At 39.9% G+C, this 16,412-nt stretch overlaps 1 protein-coding gene across 1 annotated transcript in view; it reads left to right on the top strand.

The window, feature by feature from the left end:
• Positions 1 to 753: 753 nt before the first annotated feature.
• The window catches only part of gpc6a (glypican 6a), a gene marked incomplete at both ends in the record, with an annotated part of 131,616 nt that continues 115,957 nt past the window's right edge, over positions 754 to 16,412 (top strand). Inside the window, one exon of the mRNA XM_079216548.1 lies at positions 754 to 913. Within this exon, the coding sequence (XP_079072674.1) occupies positions 754 to 913 (160 nt within the window). The remainder of the gene's footprint in view (positions 914 to 16,412) is intronic.

Genomic DNA, 16,412 nt, shown 5'->3' with positions numbered 1-16,412 from the left:
TAGCCTTTATCAACATCACTTCCGGAGGTCATCATCATCATCAACACACACCACACCGCCAGCTGGGGTTCTGTGAGTTTGTACACTATACGAAAGGCGAAAAAAATAAATAATCCGGTTCGATGTTTAGTTCCACTGCGCCTCCACTGTCTCCAGGTCCTCGCGCCTCCACCAACACGTGTCTCTCCAGTAATGTGCTGCTGGTGCGCATTACCAAGGATGCACGAAAGCAGAGGACAGCGCGCGCCCCTGGATGCGAGCAGCTGAAATTCGCAGCCGCTCCACTCCATGTTTTGCCCTGCCCTTGTGCGCTCTGCTCGCCGTGCAGCGTGCGTCTCCGTTGCATTCCGCTTTCCTCACACTGACACGAACACAGGGCTGCTGCTGCTGCTGCTGCTGCTGGTGGTGTGTGTGCGGGAGAAGTTGTTTGCACAGAGAGCAGCACCAGGTAGCAACTGTCTTAAAACGGATTGGTCCAAGCCGGGAGCAGTCGGGCTCGCCGGGGTCTTTTTTTTCTTTATCGCGGGGGAAGAGATGAAGCTTTTTGCAATGAGGTGGACGTGCCAGTATCTGAAGTGAGGAGTGATTCATTTATTTTCTATTTTTGTTTTTGTTTGAATGGACATCTGCTCACTGGAGGAATCTCTCAAACATCCTTTTTTTATATAATTATATCAGTGTTTTTTTTTGTTTGTTTTCAATCTGACGGAGCTGTTTTTTCCCCCCTGTGAAACACTATCAAGGATTTCACTGATGTATGCGATGTGGAGACTGCAAGTCGCCTTCTGTACTCTGTCGGTGCTGTCCCTGTCATCTGCTGCTGAGAGCAAAGCGCGGAGCTGTAGCGACGCGAGGCAAGCTTATAACGCTAAAGGATTCAGCCTCGTCAATGTGCCTCATCAGGAAATATCAGGTAGGCGAGATCGACTAACCACCAGTCGACCCCATTCAACACGTGCCATGTCTTGCCCCGCTCCCTTCGAATTGATGATCGCCGCACACAACCTGAACTATGTGATCTACCTCAGACCTCTGATCATTTACCTCAGGCCAGTTGCCCTCGTCCCTATCATTTAATGTATTTATTTTCTTTTATCAGAGGCTTCAAATTGAGTCTAAAGTAGAAGTCTGTTTTTGCAACATGCCACGTTTCATGACACACTGTCAAAGATTGTGTGTGGATGTAATGTGTACCAGCTGGTGTCTTTGTTGGGTTTATTGTCCATATGTGACAAATCAAAGACATGCCATTGCAGTAGAGTGGAACAATATATTGTTTTCGCTATTTAAAGTGCAGTATGATCCTCTCCAAGTCCACACAGTTGCTTGACGATGAATCCCAGCATTTCATTCATTATATTTCATAAACACCAAAGACTGCATTTAAAATCTTCAGCAAAAATGATCTACCTGTCATGTTATCCTTCTATCCGTCTCTGTGTAGTTAAACGACATTGACATTGGTAATTGCACATACACTTAATCACCTCAATGAGTTGACTTCGCCCACAGGTTGTATATATATATATATATATATATATATATATATATATATATATATATATATATATATATATATATATATACTAATAGAAACCTAATTTAACAGCCCAAGACTTGCATGTGAGACGTCAGTATGTGATTTACTTGCAGTTAGAGATCAATTCACCAAAACAGCTGCTTTAATGGAGACAGGGAAAGATTGACTTTGCGGCAGCTGAACATGAGAAGATGTGTTTTGAAAGTAGCTGCATACCTGTTGCTGGCATTCAACAGAAGATCATGGAGCATGTTGTGTTGTACTTTGCTAAATAGTGAGTGCAGTTTACCAGTAGGGGGCTGTATGCACTCAGCACGAAATAGTCTCTTTTGCTGAGGGTTCCTTTTTTCTTCTTCTTCTTCCTTTCGATATTCCTCAAGGCTACAGCTTAGGTTTTAATTCATGTGCTTTGGTACAGCAGAGATATGAGGTTTTATTATCTCTTGTGTGGTGGTAATCACATTTATGGTCAAAGCAGGAAAGTAGATTAGTCAGTAAACATAGTCAGCTTCATGAGAAGGAAGACGGGAAGCAGAGAGGCCTGAAGTTAATCCCTCTTTTGCCTCGTACAGACAAAATAGAGATACCGTATTGGTAATTGGCAGTGTCAGGCAGTAATGATCATAGAGCCGACTTATTTGCTTTTAACAGGGTTTTGGCTGGATGGGAATTTGATAGTTTTGTTCCTGGTTGAACGTTTGTGTGTTCGTCTGTGTCTGTGTGTGAGGGGTCCTTGCCTTACGAATACATCTTCTATATTTCATCTGAGTTAGAAGTCCATGTGGCACATTTTGAAGATCGTGACTCGTCAGACCCTTTTCAAAATGCAGAATAATAGTCTACATTAATATAATCTGCAACCAGAGCAGTAGTGAAATATGTATAAGCAAAAAAGGAAAACTTTGTTCCCACATTTATTCTGCTCCGGTAGCAACAAATAATCAGCATCAAGTCAGAGGGAGACATTTTTACAGACGACTGAAATAAATAGCCACACACATTGGTTGAAATATTTGTTTTAGTTTTTTTTGTTTCATGATATCATGAAATCATGCAAGTATTAAACACTTAAATCAGCTTTTAAAAGTACTAAAACAATGCTGCTGCTTTGTTACTTTTATTAAATTATGTGTTTCTGATATGACAAAGCAATGCCAGCTAGACAGACATAATGGTTATTCATTTCCCTTTTTTGTCAGGGTTTGTGATTGAACACAGCTTTATACAGTGGATGAACTAGTCCCAATTATATTTTAGCATTGCAGGAATTCTTATGTAACAAAACATGTATATATGTATATATACATAATACCATTTGATTTTTTTGATGTATCCTGAGACAGAATCAGCTGTTTTTATTTAGTTTAAAAGCTCTTGTCGACAACAGTAATTTGATTGTGTCAAATCATGTTTCATAAATGATTTGGAAATACGTCAACATACTGTAATTCGATTATGTCAAGTGTTTTTAAATGCTTGTCTGTCATGTAACATTTGTCCTCTACTTGGAACCTCAGCAAATCAAAGTCAACGACAGAGGTCTGTGGCCACGGTATAGATCACTATGTTTTTAGGGCTGTGATCAAATCCTAATTGCAATTCATCTACAGCCTGTGCACTGTGTGTAATTTGATTTTGGTGTCTCTAAATAACCTTTGCATAAATACAACAGACATAAGATATAAGCCTCAGGAGATGGGATAGTAGAAAGCACTCAATTATGCCAAATTAGCTATGCTAATACGAACGTGTGAAAAGATGTATGTGCAGCCTTAGCGCTCATCCCTCCATCATTTGCCATGTCATGCTACTGTGCCTCTCGATGCTAAACACACAGGTTTAATACTTCTGGAGAAGTGGCTACCTCAGGTTGTGAGCCCCCATTTGCATAGGCTAATTATTTTGACAGCCACTGGCTGAGCTTCGTTATTTAAGGGGTGACGGACACAGATGTGTTTACACAGATGTTAGTTTTTGCATATTAAAATACAATAGGCTAATAATTGAATCCCCTTTTAATTTGAGTTAATCTTGAATCTTAAACAACTTAAATAAAATGAATGTGGATAGTTCTAAACACAAAAAGAGTAGAACTGTTTTTATTTACGTGTGTTTGTTGATGGGATTTTGTTTCTTTCTTTGCATTTTGGTCAGAATGAGCCCATTTAAATAGCTACTATCTAATTCTAAAGGCCATCCATTATTTAAATTTTACAGCAGTGTTGGAATTGCTCCCATGGGCTCAAGTCAGAGTCATAAAACCTATCCAGAACATAAAGAACCTGGTAAACTATCAGATTAGAAACCCCAAATTGATGTTTCAAGGATGGCACCAGGACGTTAGCCCTAACTCTCTTTTGATCTAAATCTGTAAAGTGCTTAACTGATTAATCACCGCCGATAGGACAGTTTACAAAGTATTGCTACTGGGGGAACTGGTCTCGATAGTGGCTGATGGCTGTTCAGTCGCCACCAGTCACACGGGGACGTACATCACCAATTTTCCATGAACACATGAATATTGCTTTTTCTGAAAATATCTGTGTGCATGGGATGAACTCCTGATGATAATCGAAACAACTGTGAAATACCCCACCGTACCTCGAGGTCTGGAGAGGGGAGGGAGCGCTGGAGCTCGGCGTGCAGACCTTTTAAATCACGTTTTATTTATTATTTTGATTGTTTGAGCTAATTTTTTCAAAAAGTAATTCTCCACTCCATGAAAACAAATATAATCATCATACATAGTTATATTCTGGCGTTAAAATGTCAGTTTGACACTGATGCAGATATAAAGTTAGAGGTCAACCATAAAATGCACTTCATTGATTAAAGAGTACTACTTTCTCTTTGCCTCAGGTCTCTCTCTCTTACAGTACGGGAGTGATGGGAGGTAGAGGCCAGTTGGAAAAATGTTTCTGGCTTTAGACTGGTTTTTATAACGTTAAATGTGTCTCAGAAGATTGCCAGCACTCTGCTGAAAAATGCCTATAACTGGCTGTTGTACGGCTTCATTCAACTCCACCAGGTCAAGCTTATGATTCCTCCTCTCTCGTGTCCATGTTGTCGGCGTGCGTTCGCCTGCCTGGTGTTTTACACAGCAGTCAGCCAACAATACAGCCTGCCTGTGAAGATCACCCCTGTGTGCATGTGTCAGCCGTTAGTTATAGTGTCATGCACACAATGCTGCTTGATTGTCAGCCCTTTGTTCATCAACACAACGACTCCCGATATGCTCCAGTCGGGCCCTGCCAGGGAGCTCTTGCTCCGAGGCTTTGCCGTTAATATCAACATCTTCCACAGAGCGGTTGGGTTTCTCATGGGTAGGCTCGGCTCTTTGCTTCGGCTTTGAAACAAATTCACTTTATGTGCTCCTATTAATGCAGTGCCCGACTCTTATATTTCTTTTCTCAAGAATAACAATTACCTTTGGGGTTCATGGGTAGCAATTCTTGAGAATATTATTTGATCTCTCGTTAACAGAGTAGTTATTATCTGGAACACAATCCAGTATAATTTTTTCTCTTGATTCCTGAAGCTGAAACTCTCACCGCTTATCACTGTGATCTGTGCTTTGCAGGTTGTCGGATGCATGCAGTCCGCCAATTCCCTTAAACACAATCCAGATATCCAAAATATTTTCCGTTTGTACTTAAATGAAGGACCCTCGTGAACCTTCTGTACATGGCACAGTTAATATTGTCAACATTTGAGATCTCTCGACACAGAGGTTACTTTAGCTCTTAAAATAAACCATCTTACAACACTGATTAACATCGGAATGTGAGATTCTTAAGAGGCTGCCTCAGATGCACGTTTTCAGAACTTCAAAACAACAACATATATGTATTTATTTTCATATGTATTTTTCATATGTATTTTTAAAGCAGGTTTAAGCCCTGTTGTTCCATATTAAATACATGTTTTAGGGTTTTAGATTTAATTGGTTGAAATTGCAAATCATTCAAGAAGATGACACAATTTATTCATAAAGCTGAAAATAAAGCTGAAAGTACAGTTTATTATTGCTAAATTCCTTGTAGATTCCATTGCAAGAATCTGGTTTGAAGCTTTTTTTTGTCTCTCCATTTCGCTGAGGATTTTTAAATGAAAGAATTTGTTGCACTGAACTATTTCTAATTTACTCTACATGTCAGGCAGGTATGTGACGTAAATTTGGGGGTAGACCTTTAGTGAAAGTGTGGGAATACCACTCTAAAAGCCCTTGCCTAGCTAATATCTATATAAAAATTCTGTAGGGCATTTTTTCCAAGGCCCATTAAGATGCTCTCGGCTCTGTCAAATTGGAAATAAGTCTCTTGCCAGCCTGTATACATCTTCAGAGAAAACAGTTAATGAGATGTGAGGGAGATTAGGCTGTGTGTTTGTGTGTGTGTGCGTTTCTGTGTGTGTGTGTGTGTGTGTGTGTGTGTGTGTGTGTGTGTGTGTTTGTGTGTGTGTGTGTGTGTGTGTGTGTGTGTGTGTGTGTGTCTGTAGCAGTTTAGCCTCACTTTCCCGATCTCTCTTTCGCCTTGAACCTCTATTGTGGTAGAAAATGACAAAAGTGTTTTGTTTTTCATTGAGCGAGACAGATCCTATGCATTGAACATCCAAATGAGTTTCAATGTAAATCATCCCGCTGTGCTTTTGCACCTTTTGTCAGATCTGGAATATTTGACGATTATCGTCACCTAAAGAATGTGTCAACCGTCTGCAGGCATGCATGCATGAATGCATGGAATGCATATGGTCTGCGAGTCTCCTGGCAGCCTTCCTCAGCACTATTTATGGTGTTTTCTGAGTAGTGGGAAAAGCCTCTGGCTAGCGTAGGAGACTGCTATAGCTTTTTCCCCCCAGTTTTCAATCATCCGCTGGCCTAAATCAGTAATGGAGGGTGGGATTAAGGATCTCGACACTCTCAAGCCTTGAGAGGAACTGGAAAATAACAGCAAAAAGTCTATGGATGGATGTGATTGTATGTTTCTAGGGATTAGAAGTAAGATCACAGAAAATAAGTACGAAAAAAAAATCAACTCGTCAAAAGAGAGCATATAGGCATGGAGAGCATCCTTGACTAGCCATGTGTTGAAATCATGACTTGAGAGGTAACTCTGTGGGATACAAGGAGGGAGTCAGGTAGGATGTAATCCATGTGAACTTGAGGGATTAGTGATCTGACTCGCTGTTTGTGTTGCACAGAAGTATCGCTATGTGCTGCCTTTTATACTTGTTCCTACAAAAAGACACATTCAACTTTGCTTCCCTCGTTAATACATTGGTGAAATAAAAACTGCCTTCGGAGGTAACAGAAGAGAAAGTCACATGTAGTATTCCTCCACTGGGAAAGCGTTTCCCCTAGGATTTGTCTGTCAGTGGGTGAGTGTGGTGCAGGAATGATTACATGGTGGCCTCCCTATTAATGTCTGTGTAGGGACTCTTAGGATTGACCTACAGCCATATAAAACATACTGTTTACTACACAGACAACACTAATCCCTCTCTAAGAGGGTGTTTGCGGTTTTTCTACCATCATTTATTATAGCGTGCGTGTTGGAAAACCAAGGATTCTGTTGTGTTTCTTCCTATGGTCTTTCTTTTCACCCACAGAGACACTTTGCCTCTGGAGGGTATTCTGAATATAGAAGTCCCAAGCTTGACACCACAGATAAGGCTCAGAGAGATGAGCGCAACACAGTGCTTTTGGGAAAACCCACACGGGTATGTCATATCGAGGTGTCAAGGATGCAAATACAGTTCACCCTGGGGACTTTTTGTTTTTGTTTTTCAGACACAGGGAAGTACACATGGCTGAGGAAATTTACTAAATAAGCTACCCCCAGAGACTTGGAAGTAAACAAGCATTAAGCACAGATAAACATGACGTGCCAAAATTGTCATGGAAACATCAGACGCTGTCAACAGATTCTGACAACAGTGGTGGAATTGGCGTTAAAACTTGACAATGACATCGTTGTTGTTGAGGAAAAAAAATAGAGAGTTCCTGGACCTGAAAGGCCTCTGTTGTAGGGGGCTTTTGATATTGCAAAATCAATAGAGCAGATGCTCCAACATGCAGATATTCTTTGGAACAAAGAATGCCAGCAGTGCTTCAATGGATAACTTTAAGGCCTGTGAACATCATTGAGGACTCTAAATATAGTTTACTTTCACTGTCACTGAATTGTTGTAGCAGAAAATGTAATATTGGATACTTTGGATCTCTCTTTTACCAGTTGGAATTTAAAAAAAAGTCAACCTTCATGTAAGGTTGAGTGTCTTTTAAGAGTAGAAGAATAATGCCGTGTTCACACCAAAACAGTTGCGAAATATTCGCGCGTCCAGATTACATGTTAAGTCAATGCACAGCCGCGTTAGGTTGCGAAAAAGCGGATTTTTCGCCGGGCGTCGCGATAGAGGCGAAACGGCGTTGCGAATATTCGCAACTCCGCTTTTTCGCTTTTTCGCCGGCGTTCAAATATTTCAACTCCAGCGAATAATTCGCATGACGCTGAGTTGCGAAAGCCAATCAGCGTTGAGAAGCTCCGCCCGGCATCACCGCCGTTACTGAATCAAACTGCTGGCCCGCTGAAGGAGCGCTGGAAACGGCTTCACTCAGACACTCGTTCTGGAGGAGTCGGAGCTGTGTGCGACTACAGATAATGTTATGAACCCAGACACGGGGCGGTTGATGTTCCGACGTGTGTGGGACTTCCTCAACAAGTATAAAGCAGAACTAGTGGTTATTTACCTGGTGGATGAAGGAAATAGTAAATGTTTTCAAGACACAGAGATAAGCCCCGCCCCTTTTCCCCAGCGATGGTTGCGATGGTTGCGAAAAAACGGACTAACCACATAGAGCGAATTTTTCACCTGCGGCGCGATATAGGCGAAGTGGCGTTGCGAAAATTCGCAACTGTTTTGGTGTGAACACGGCATAAGGCTGCTAATATTCTTTCAGTACTTATACTGAAATCCCCAGCATGCATGTGGCTCTAAGATGCAGGCATTCACTCCTAATGGAAACATGAATCATCAAAAACAGCTCACAAATATATTCTTTAATTTGGAAAATGTTTAGTAATTTCCCTAAAACAGCTGGGCGCTGTCGGGTCGCTCAATCTTTATTTAAATTGAGGTAAATATTGGGGATGAATTTTAGTGCCGGTTGAGTCTTGTCATTAAACTGTACAATGCCCATGTTAAATGTCAAACAAGTGTAAAAATGTGGCTAATTTGAAAGGTTTGTGGACAAAAATGGAGCGTTATGGCATTGACAAATAAATTATTCCAGGCGTGGGCTTCACAGTCTTTACCTCTAAGTGGCATCAATTCATTGGTCTGCAGTTTCACTGAAGCAACTGTTTTTTTTTTTCTTTTTCCACAAAAAAACTATTCATTTTGTCCTAGAGCAAAGACAACCTTGTACTCCATGACCCAAAGTAAAAGGCAGTGGCACAGTCTTTCTAATCTGGACAGCACCCTACCTGGATACTGAAATCAACGTATTGCTGAGACGAGAGTTCTGTTTCCTTCTTCTAGAAATCTACTTACTACACCCAGGATTCATAGAACCCTAGTTACATACTGTATGCGGTGGTGTCCTAGATTTGGATGTATTTGAAAGTATTTGTTGAATATTATACTGTATATTTAAAATACAAATTGGACCGTTGCGTATGTGCACAGTGTGGCCTAACCAGACTATTTCCTAACTGGAAGAGAGTGTGTGTAACGTACTCGGTGAGATTGAGACATGCTTGGCTCTGATGCTGTGCGGGGGCTGCTTTTGTGCTATATTTTATTCTGCAATACTCGAGGCTCAGTGAGGGTTCAATTCAGGAGATTCAGTGATAAAGTAAACAAGGGCTTTGCACTCTCAGTAAGCTGCATGTGTGAAGTCGTGTGTTACTCCTGCTTCTCTCATTTCTTATAAATGAGCATACGCTTTAAAAGTCATATGCACTTGATCAACATTTGCAAATGGGACAACAGGAAAAACATTTCAACTTAATATTCTGTGGCAGCACGGTACAGTGTTTACCTAAATGGTGTAATCAGTAAACTGGCATTCAAGTTCAATGAATTCATGACAGCAGCGTTGCAGTGGGCGTAACAAGAGAGTTCCAACTGCATGACTGCATCTCTCAAGTGAATAGATGATACTGGCTCCCCGAGTAACAAGACAATAGCAGCCACAGTGCCAAGATTGCAACAGATTTGTTATATATTGTGTTTTCAAAGAGCAGTAGTCATTAGACAGGACAAGACATGCAAGGAAAGCATGTTGTTTTAGTTATAAATTAGTAAATTTATACCGATTACAAGAGTTCATGACCCGGTTAAGTGTGATCTCGTTCGCGGCTTTGAGGTGGAGAGACTAATTGGAGATCATTATTATTTGTATCTTTATGCGAAAATGTCGAGGGCTGATCTTAACCCCGGGACACATTTCTCGGCTCTAATTATAACGTTAAATAATAGGCTTTGCAGTGATATGCCCTGGGGGATATAATGACACTCGCATGTGTCTGAGGTCTGCCCTTTGTTCCTTTAACCTGTGTTGCCTCATTTCCTTATTACCACGGTTCATGCACTGTGTTGCTTTTTTTACTCGGTGATCTGTGAGGCAAATGGTTTGTGGTTTTTTATGATGATTGATTCCTGCAAAAAAAATCTAAAATGTACATTAAACATTAAACAACACCATTAGAGAGAAGACGGCAAAAGAGGTTTTGCAATTGAGATAGTAAAAGTAGTTAAAATACTTTTCAACTATTTTTTTTTCAACTATGCTTTTTAATAGCTTGCATAACTGGATGCATTTTGCATGTATAATGGCACCACATATTGTATTTTTTTCATCAAACTGGCTTGTAATGAAGCGTATTAGAAGTAGGGCTAGCAAAGTTCTTCAGAACGCATTAGAATTCATCTGGAACTCAAGAAGAACAGCAGGGGTGAACTAACGGTTCATTTAAATCACCCATCTTTGGAGCTGATGAGAGCGTCGAGCAGTCAGGCAGAAAAAGATATCGAGGCTCACACCACTGACTTGAATGGGACCACATAGTGCATCTCCAGGGAGCCTCGCTGTCGTGACAAATGTGACAAGCTCATGTAACCTCAGTGGCAGGAGAGGACCAGTTTGAAGAACTGAGAATACTGATGAGGCTTGAGAAAGAATATCTCCAGCCTTCATACTTCCAATTTCCTTAATTGAAGGCCTATTGGGAAAGGACGCCCAAGCATTTTGGAAAGGGGTTATTTAAATGGAATGGGTTAATGAGCCTGTGTCCAGTGTTTACATATTTATGGGCCCTCGAATCTTTTCATGTGTCAAATGAAACATCTGCCATTGTGATGCTTCTTGGCGAGTCCTCGTTCTTTTGGTACTGGAGGTTGATAGAATCTGAAAAGAAGCCAGCCTCGTCTCCCGCTCCCAGAACCCCGCTGATTACTGTCCCCTGAGTAAGCTGCCGGTAAATGAGTGGGCTGGTCATCTCGCACCCTGGGGCTCTACCTCGGGCTCTTCAGACCACCAGCTGTTGTGTTTAGGACTGAGTCATGCACCAGTTAGCATGATGAATCCAGAGCACGAGTGCAAGGCTTTGACCTCACCATATGTCTGTCCCTCTTCACTCCTAGCCTCAAATATTACATGTGATGAACAGAAATACACCCGTGCAATAGTATCAAGCATCTTGAAGACAAGAGTGAGCTATATTCTTGAACTGTTAATTTTAGGGAGATTAATGATTAAGTATCATCAATAATGTGATTGATCAAGTACATGTCTGCACAGTTGGCCTGACATGACTTGTGAATCCCAGGGCATTGGTTCTACTTAGTAGTAAACAAAGCTCCAACATGTTCGTGACAATAGCAGAACTGCTTTGATTTCAGTAGCTTAAAGCAGGCCAAACCATGTAATTAAGTAAATGTATTATACTGGTAATGTTCTTCAATTTATATGGCTGGCAGTTAATCTGGTAATGCTTAAAGCTTGGCTGTGACTAAAAGGAGAATAGTTGGTCCACCTTAAAGGTCAATCCACATTAAGTTGGCCTGATTTGGAATGATTGCGTACTCTCACTTCCACATGAACCTGCATGTTGCAAGCAGGACATGGGGGCTTGGGTTTTAGGCTAAACTGTACACACGCTGCACTCCGCTCACAGCTATAACATTATCCCTTATCATTCTGAACTCTTTTCAACATAAGTAAAAATAACTCTAACCAGCCACAGATTCCTGTAATTCAGAAACACCTGACTTGGCACTTTGTAACGCCTCCTCCCATGGGTGTGATTTGAAAATGAATATGCCATTATGTTCTTATTTCCACATCTAGGGTTCATCCAGGAAACTGGTGTAAAATCTGTATGGAAAATATGTCACAGGCACTATCCATGACAAAGCCATGAAGCTATACAGTATACTGAAGGTCTGCTTTGATTCATGCATGACTGGAGCGCGACTACAATGGCTTACCTTTGACATTTAACACAGTTGCCAACCTCGAAGCACGCGTTATGGTTTCAGATATTGGCTGTATAGTTAAGTAACTGCATAAATGCTCACGAAAGCATTAATGCATAGGAAATGTTGTGAAAATGAAGGTGTCAGATTGGACGTATATAAGGTGAATGCTCCAACCTGTAAACTAGAGGAAATAAGAGCAGCAGATAAGATTTCAAAGTGTATGGACAACTTGATACTGACCGCTTGAGATGTGATTTAGTCCTGAACTATTGTTTTATGGGTATATTTGATGTGTTATTTTGGTTAGTAACAACATTGCTGGTCAAATTTGGGTTTGACTCAAATGCTGCATTCATGTCATATTATATATAACGTAATTATTAGTTTCTGAATGTAAACACTGTTCATGTCAACATCCAAGTGGTAATTATAACCTTTTCTGAAATCTCTGATATATAACGGAAATGCCCGATAACCAAACAAATATTGATGCCTCACTTTAGCCAAAGTTTGTTGTTCTAGGTAATTAACCCTACATTGAATGGATATAATGTTATGTTGTCAATGCACAGCCTTTGTAACTCTCACATGACAATCATACAACAATTTTGCATGATCGATGACATGAATGCTTGCAAGTGGCAAACATTTTGATCACATACAGTAATTCTGCTGAATTCCCTGCAATATTGATGTCCATGCCACTAGCCTACAGTTATGTATCATTCAAATTCCCTACTGACTGTGCATGTCAATAGCGTGGTATCCCTGAGATTTACATTAAGCTTTTCTTTTGACCCATCTTTGAAAAATGGTTTGAGGTTCATGGTCATTCGCCTATAATTTGAGATATTGCTGTTTCATATTTCCAACTCTCTAATAGCTTCTCATTTAGTCCAACTCTTTTTTCAGTACAGAACCTGGTGGGTGCATTTCTGTCAATTTGCTAAACTAAATGCCTCCAGCACTTATCATCTTTGTGGAAATTCAGCAAAAAAAAGATGTTTGGAGGAAAATACAGACAAAAAAAAATAAATAACAACTATGTTTTGCCCTCTGGGATTCAATCCAAACAAAGCAAACAATTGTGCACTTGCTGTAAGAATATTTAGGGACACAGTAAAACACTTCTTTCATTAAAGACAATTAATCTTCTTATTATCTACCTGCCATGCTGCCAGTTTACATGATTGGAAGCTACTGAAAATAATTGTAAATTACAGAGTGTGCACATTTTCTTATCCATGCAATGTGGGTTTATATACACCTACAGTATGCTGCTGTTCTGTTTCAAGCACACAGGCTGCTCATCAAACTAAAAGGAGGTCTGACATCAGATTGGCAAGTGTGCCATGAAATGAGAAGCTTGAGCTTGATTGTATTCATGGCATTAGGCTCTACCTCGCTGCTCCACGCCGCCCGCACCATATATTTATCTGCCCATTACTGTCATTCAGGATTTCAATTCTGGAAGTTATTTCAAAGTTAGAAAATATTTTAGCTGCTTCCATGTGTGGTAACATATGGCCGGGGCGATTGTGGGAATTATCTGTGTCATCTTGTTTGGACATATTCAATTTGGGTCCCAAGCCCCAGTGGAAATAGTTGAAAGTGGGTGATTCGGTTGATGAAGAAGAGATCCAGATGGCAGAGCAGCGGTGAGATCAATTGAGCTTGATGCATTTTTCCCACTTCAACATGCAGACAGATGTGATTTAACAGCAATTGAGTTTACCTCAAATGTTGGGATTTCTGTTGAGAAGTAATAACACCTAACTTGTAAAAGTTCTTATAGGTTTATGTGTTATTTTGTCATAGCAAGTGATTCATATTAATCATATAATTATCATAATTAATCATGCTAATTAATCATATCTTAGGTTGAACGGGCTACAGAAGGCCTGCTGTTTAGGATCTTTTAATGAATAGTACACACACGGATTGATAGTGGCTTAATTCAGAATACAACATATCGTTTAGAGAATTAATGATGATTTTCATTTTTTCCCTCTTGTAGTCTTTTTTGTCATATAATGGCAGAAAGTAGATGAAAATGCCCAATATAATTTCCCAGAGCCCATGGTGAAATATTCAAATTGCTTGTTTCATCCAACCAAAAGTCCAAAACCCAACGAGAAAGAAACAACAACACAATATTTAGTACCTCAAAGTGCAATGCTGTGAACTTTGATTTCCTCCAGTCATTTCTAAATGAGCACTGTTACAAATATGCGGCAATTTTATCATGTTTTTTTTTCATGAATCACTGTCTAATGGTCAGTGTTTTTTCATTTCTCAACTGCATTTTTAATAGAATAGATTGCAAGTGGTGAAATCATGCGGTTAATTATAGACAGTAAAACAAAAACATTTACCCAGACCAGAGAATCATCTGACAGTTGGTAGCCTACTTTTGCTTTGAATTTGAAATGCAACATATACTTCCAGAATGTAATTGCATACAATAATCCTTCATTATAAAGATTTAAAAAGTTGACCTTTAAACAGAACATATCATTTGGCATAAATATGGAAAGCATCACTTGAGCCTTGAGAAAAGCTGATTTTCTTTTGCTCAGCATCCCAATGTATTGATCATACTAACGTTTTGGTTCCTCTGGACCTTCATCAGGAGTTTTTTCCTTTTCAGTCCTCCATCATTCAACAACCTTTAATTCTATTTGTGTGATCTTGCTCCCTTTTGCCCTCTAATCTAGGTCATGTCAGCTGAATAAAGGGTCCTTTTAATGTGCCGCAGCTCAAATAAAGAAAGTACCCAAATGTGTGTGGGGCCTAAGCTGTACCTGAGTCAATAGATCTCAAAGATAGTGGTGTCAACCTTTCACGAGGAGTTGAGGCTCTGCCAGCCTTTTAGTCTTTACTGCCCTGTGTGATGAACTTGGCTGAAGCATTTAGTCCAAAGAAAGTAGACTTTCAGGGACATTGAGAGACGTTCTAGACGTTGTCAGATAATACAGTTGTTTTTAACCTGAGTTTTTTTTTGCCATACATTTTGTGTTAATGTTAATTGATTATACTTTGCAATGCCTAAATTACCTTTAGCTTACATATATGGTGCTGTTGCTTTAACACACAACACAGTATATTAAACCCCACAAAGCTCCTCTAACGTGCCTTTTCAAGACAATAAGAATGATGAAATTAGATGTTCTAATTTAGTGTGATAATAAGATTGAGGAATGTGGTAAAATTGTAACTGTGAATGTTCATTAATGTTTATGTATGTGGGTATATCCATGTGTCATTAACATTAACCTTTATGTTATCTTAAAATTGCTTCCTGTAGTTGGCAAGAGATTGTGGTGGGAGGCACGCAGTTTAAACATTTTTTTTACAATCCTCTTTCAATGATTATTATTATATTACACAATATTGCTATTACTTTCTTTTGTGGGAAAATAAATTCAGTGACTGCTAATGGGTAAAATAAATAACCAGACAGGAATGTCTGCTAATCCATTTAATTAAATACCTGACAAATCAGGTTGTTTAAAAAGTGGGGATGGATTAAACCTGACTAAACCCAAATATCACTGGTGCTTACGGGTGTCTCCTGATGGCTTGCAGCCACCAACATCTCATTTGTTTACTCATTCTGCAGACAAATGTCCATATTGTCCAAAAGATGTCCAAAAAAATAAATAAAAAGTACATGTTGATTGTGTTGAAAGAAGGCACTTGAATGTCTTTCTGTGTTTGATTGTTGGGAAATATGTTGTGTATTTGCAATGGATAGCTGTGTACCTCTGGGTATGTACATCTGTATAGTAAAGCAAGCGATAGATTTTGAACGTCAATGTAAATAACTGGGACACTGAAATACAACTAAACTGAATCATGGATATCATAGGAGACCTGGCTCAAGTAAACTCAATTGAATGAATTGAGATGTCAAGAGTATGGAGTTCTGCAGGCCTCTGCCCTCATTTGGAGGCAATGAGTCTCTGTGGCAGCCGGGCTATAAGAGCAGAGAGGGGGCAATATTCCAGAGGCAGTTCAGTATAAGACTGGAGCTGGAATCTGCTGGTAGATCAATGATAAGAAATGTGATTCATTCAAGACGGTGCTTTCCTGTTATTGAGCTTGGCTCTGCTGTATTGTGAAAACCCCACTAACAGGCAGCAGTCTAAAATATCCTGGAGCAGATTAAAATAATCCAGATTCCAATCAAAACGTGGGTTACTGGTCTCTTATCTAGTGTATAAGCTGTGAATGCTCTTTTTCATGCTCTTCACAGTAAAGGCTTTTCAGGGAAACACGCTTGGAATGAAACTCACCAGCTCAGAGTACAATAGATGCTGCCACCCTCTGCAGAAATTAATTTAATTTACTGCATCACTACACCTTTTTATGAATTTTCAGCATGGGT

The sequence above is a fragment of the Taurulus bubalis genome, assembly GCF_910589615.1.
Source record: "Taurulus bubalis genome assembly, chromosome: 4".
In the NCBI taxonomy this organism is placed as follows: domain Eukaryota; kingdom Metazoa; phylum Chordata; class Actinopteri; order Perciformes; family Cottidae; genus Taurulus; species Taurulus bubalis.
The sequence above is the reverse complement of the archived record's forward strand: the minus strand, read 5'-3'. Positions and strand labels throughout refer to the sequence as shown.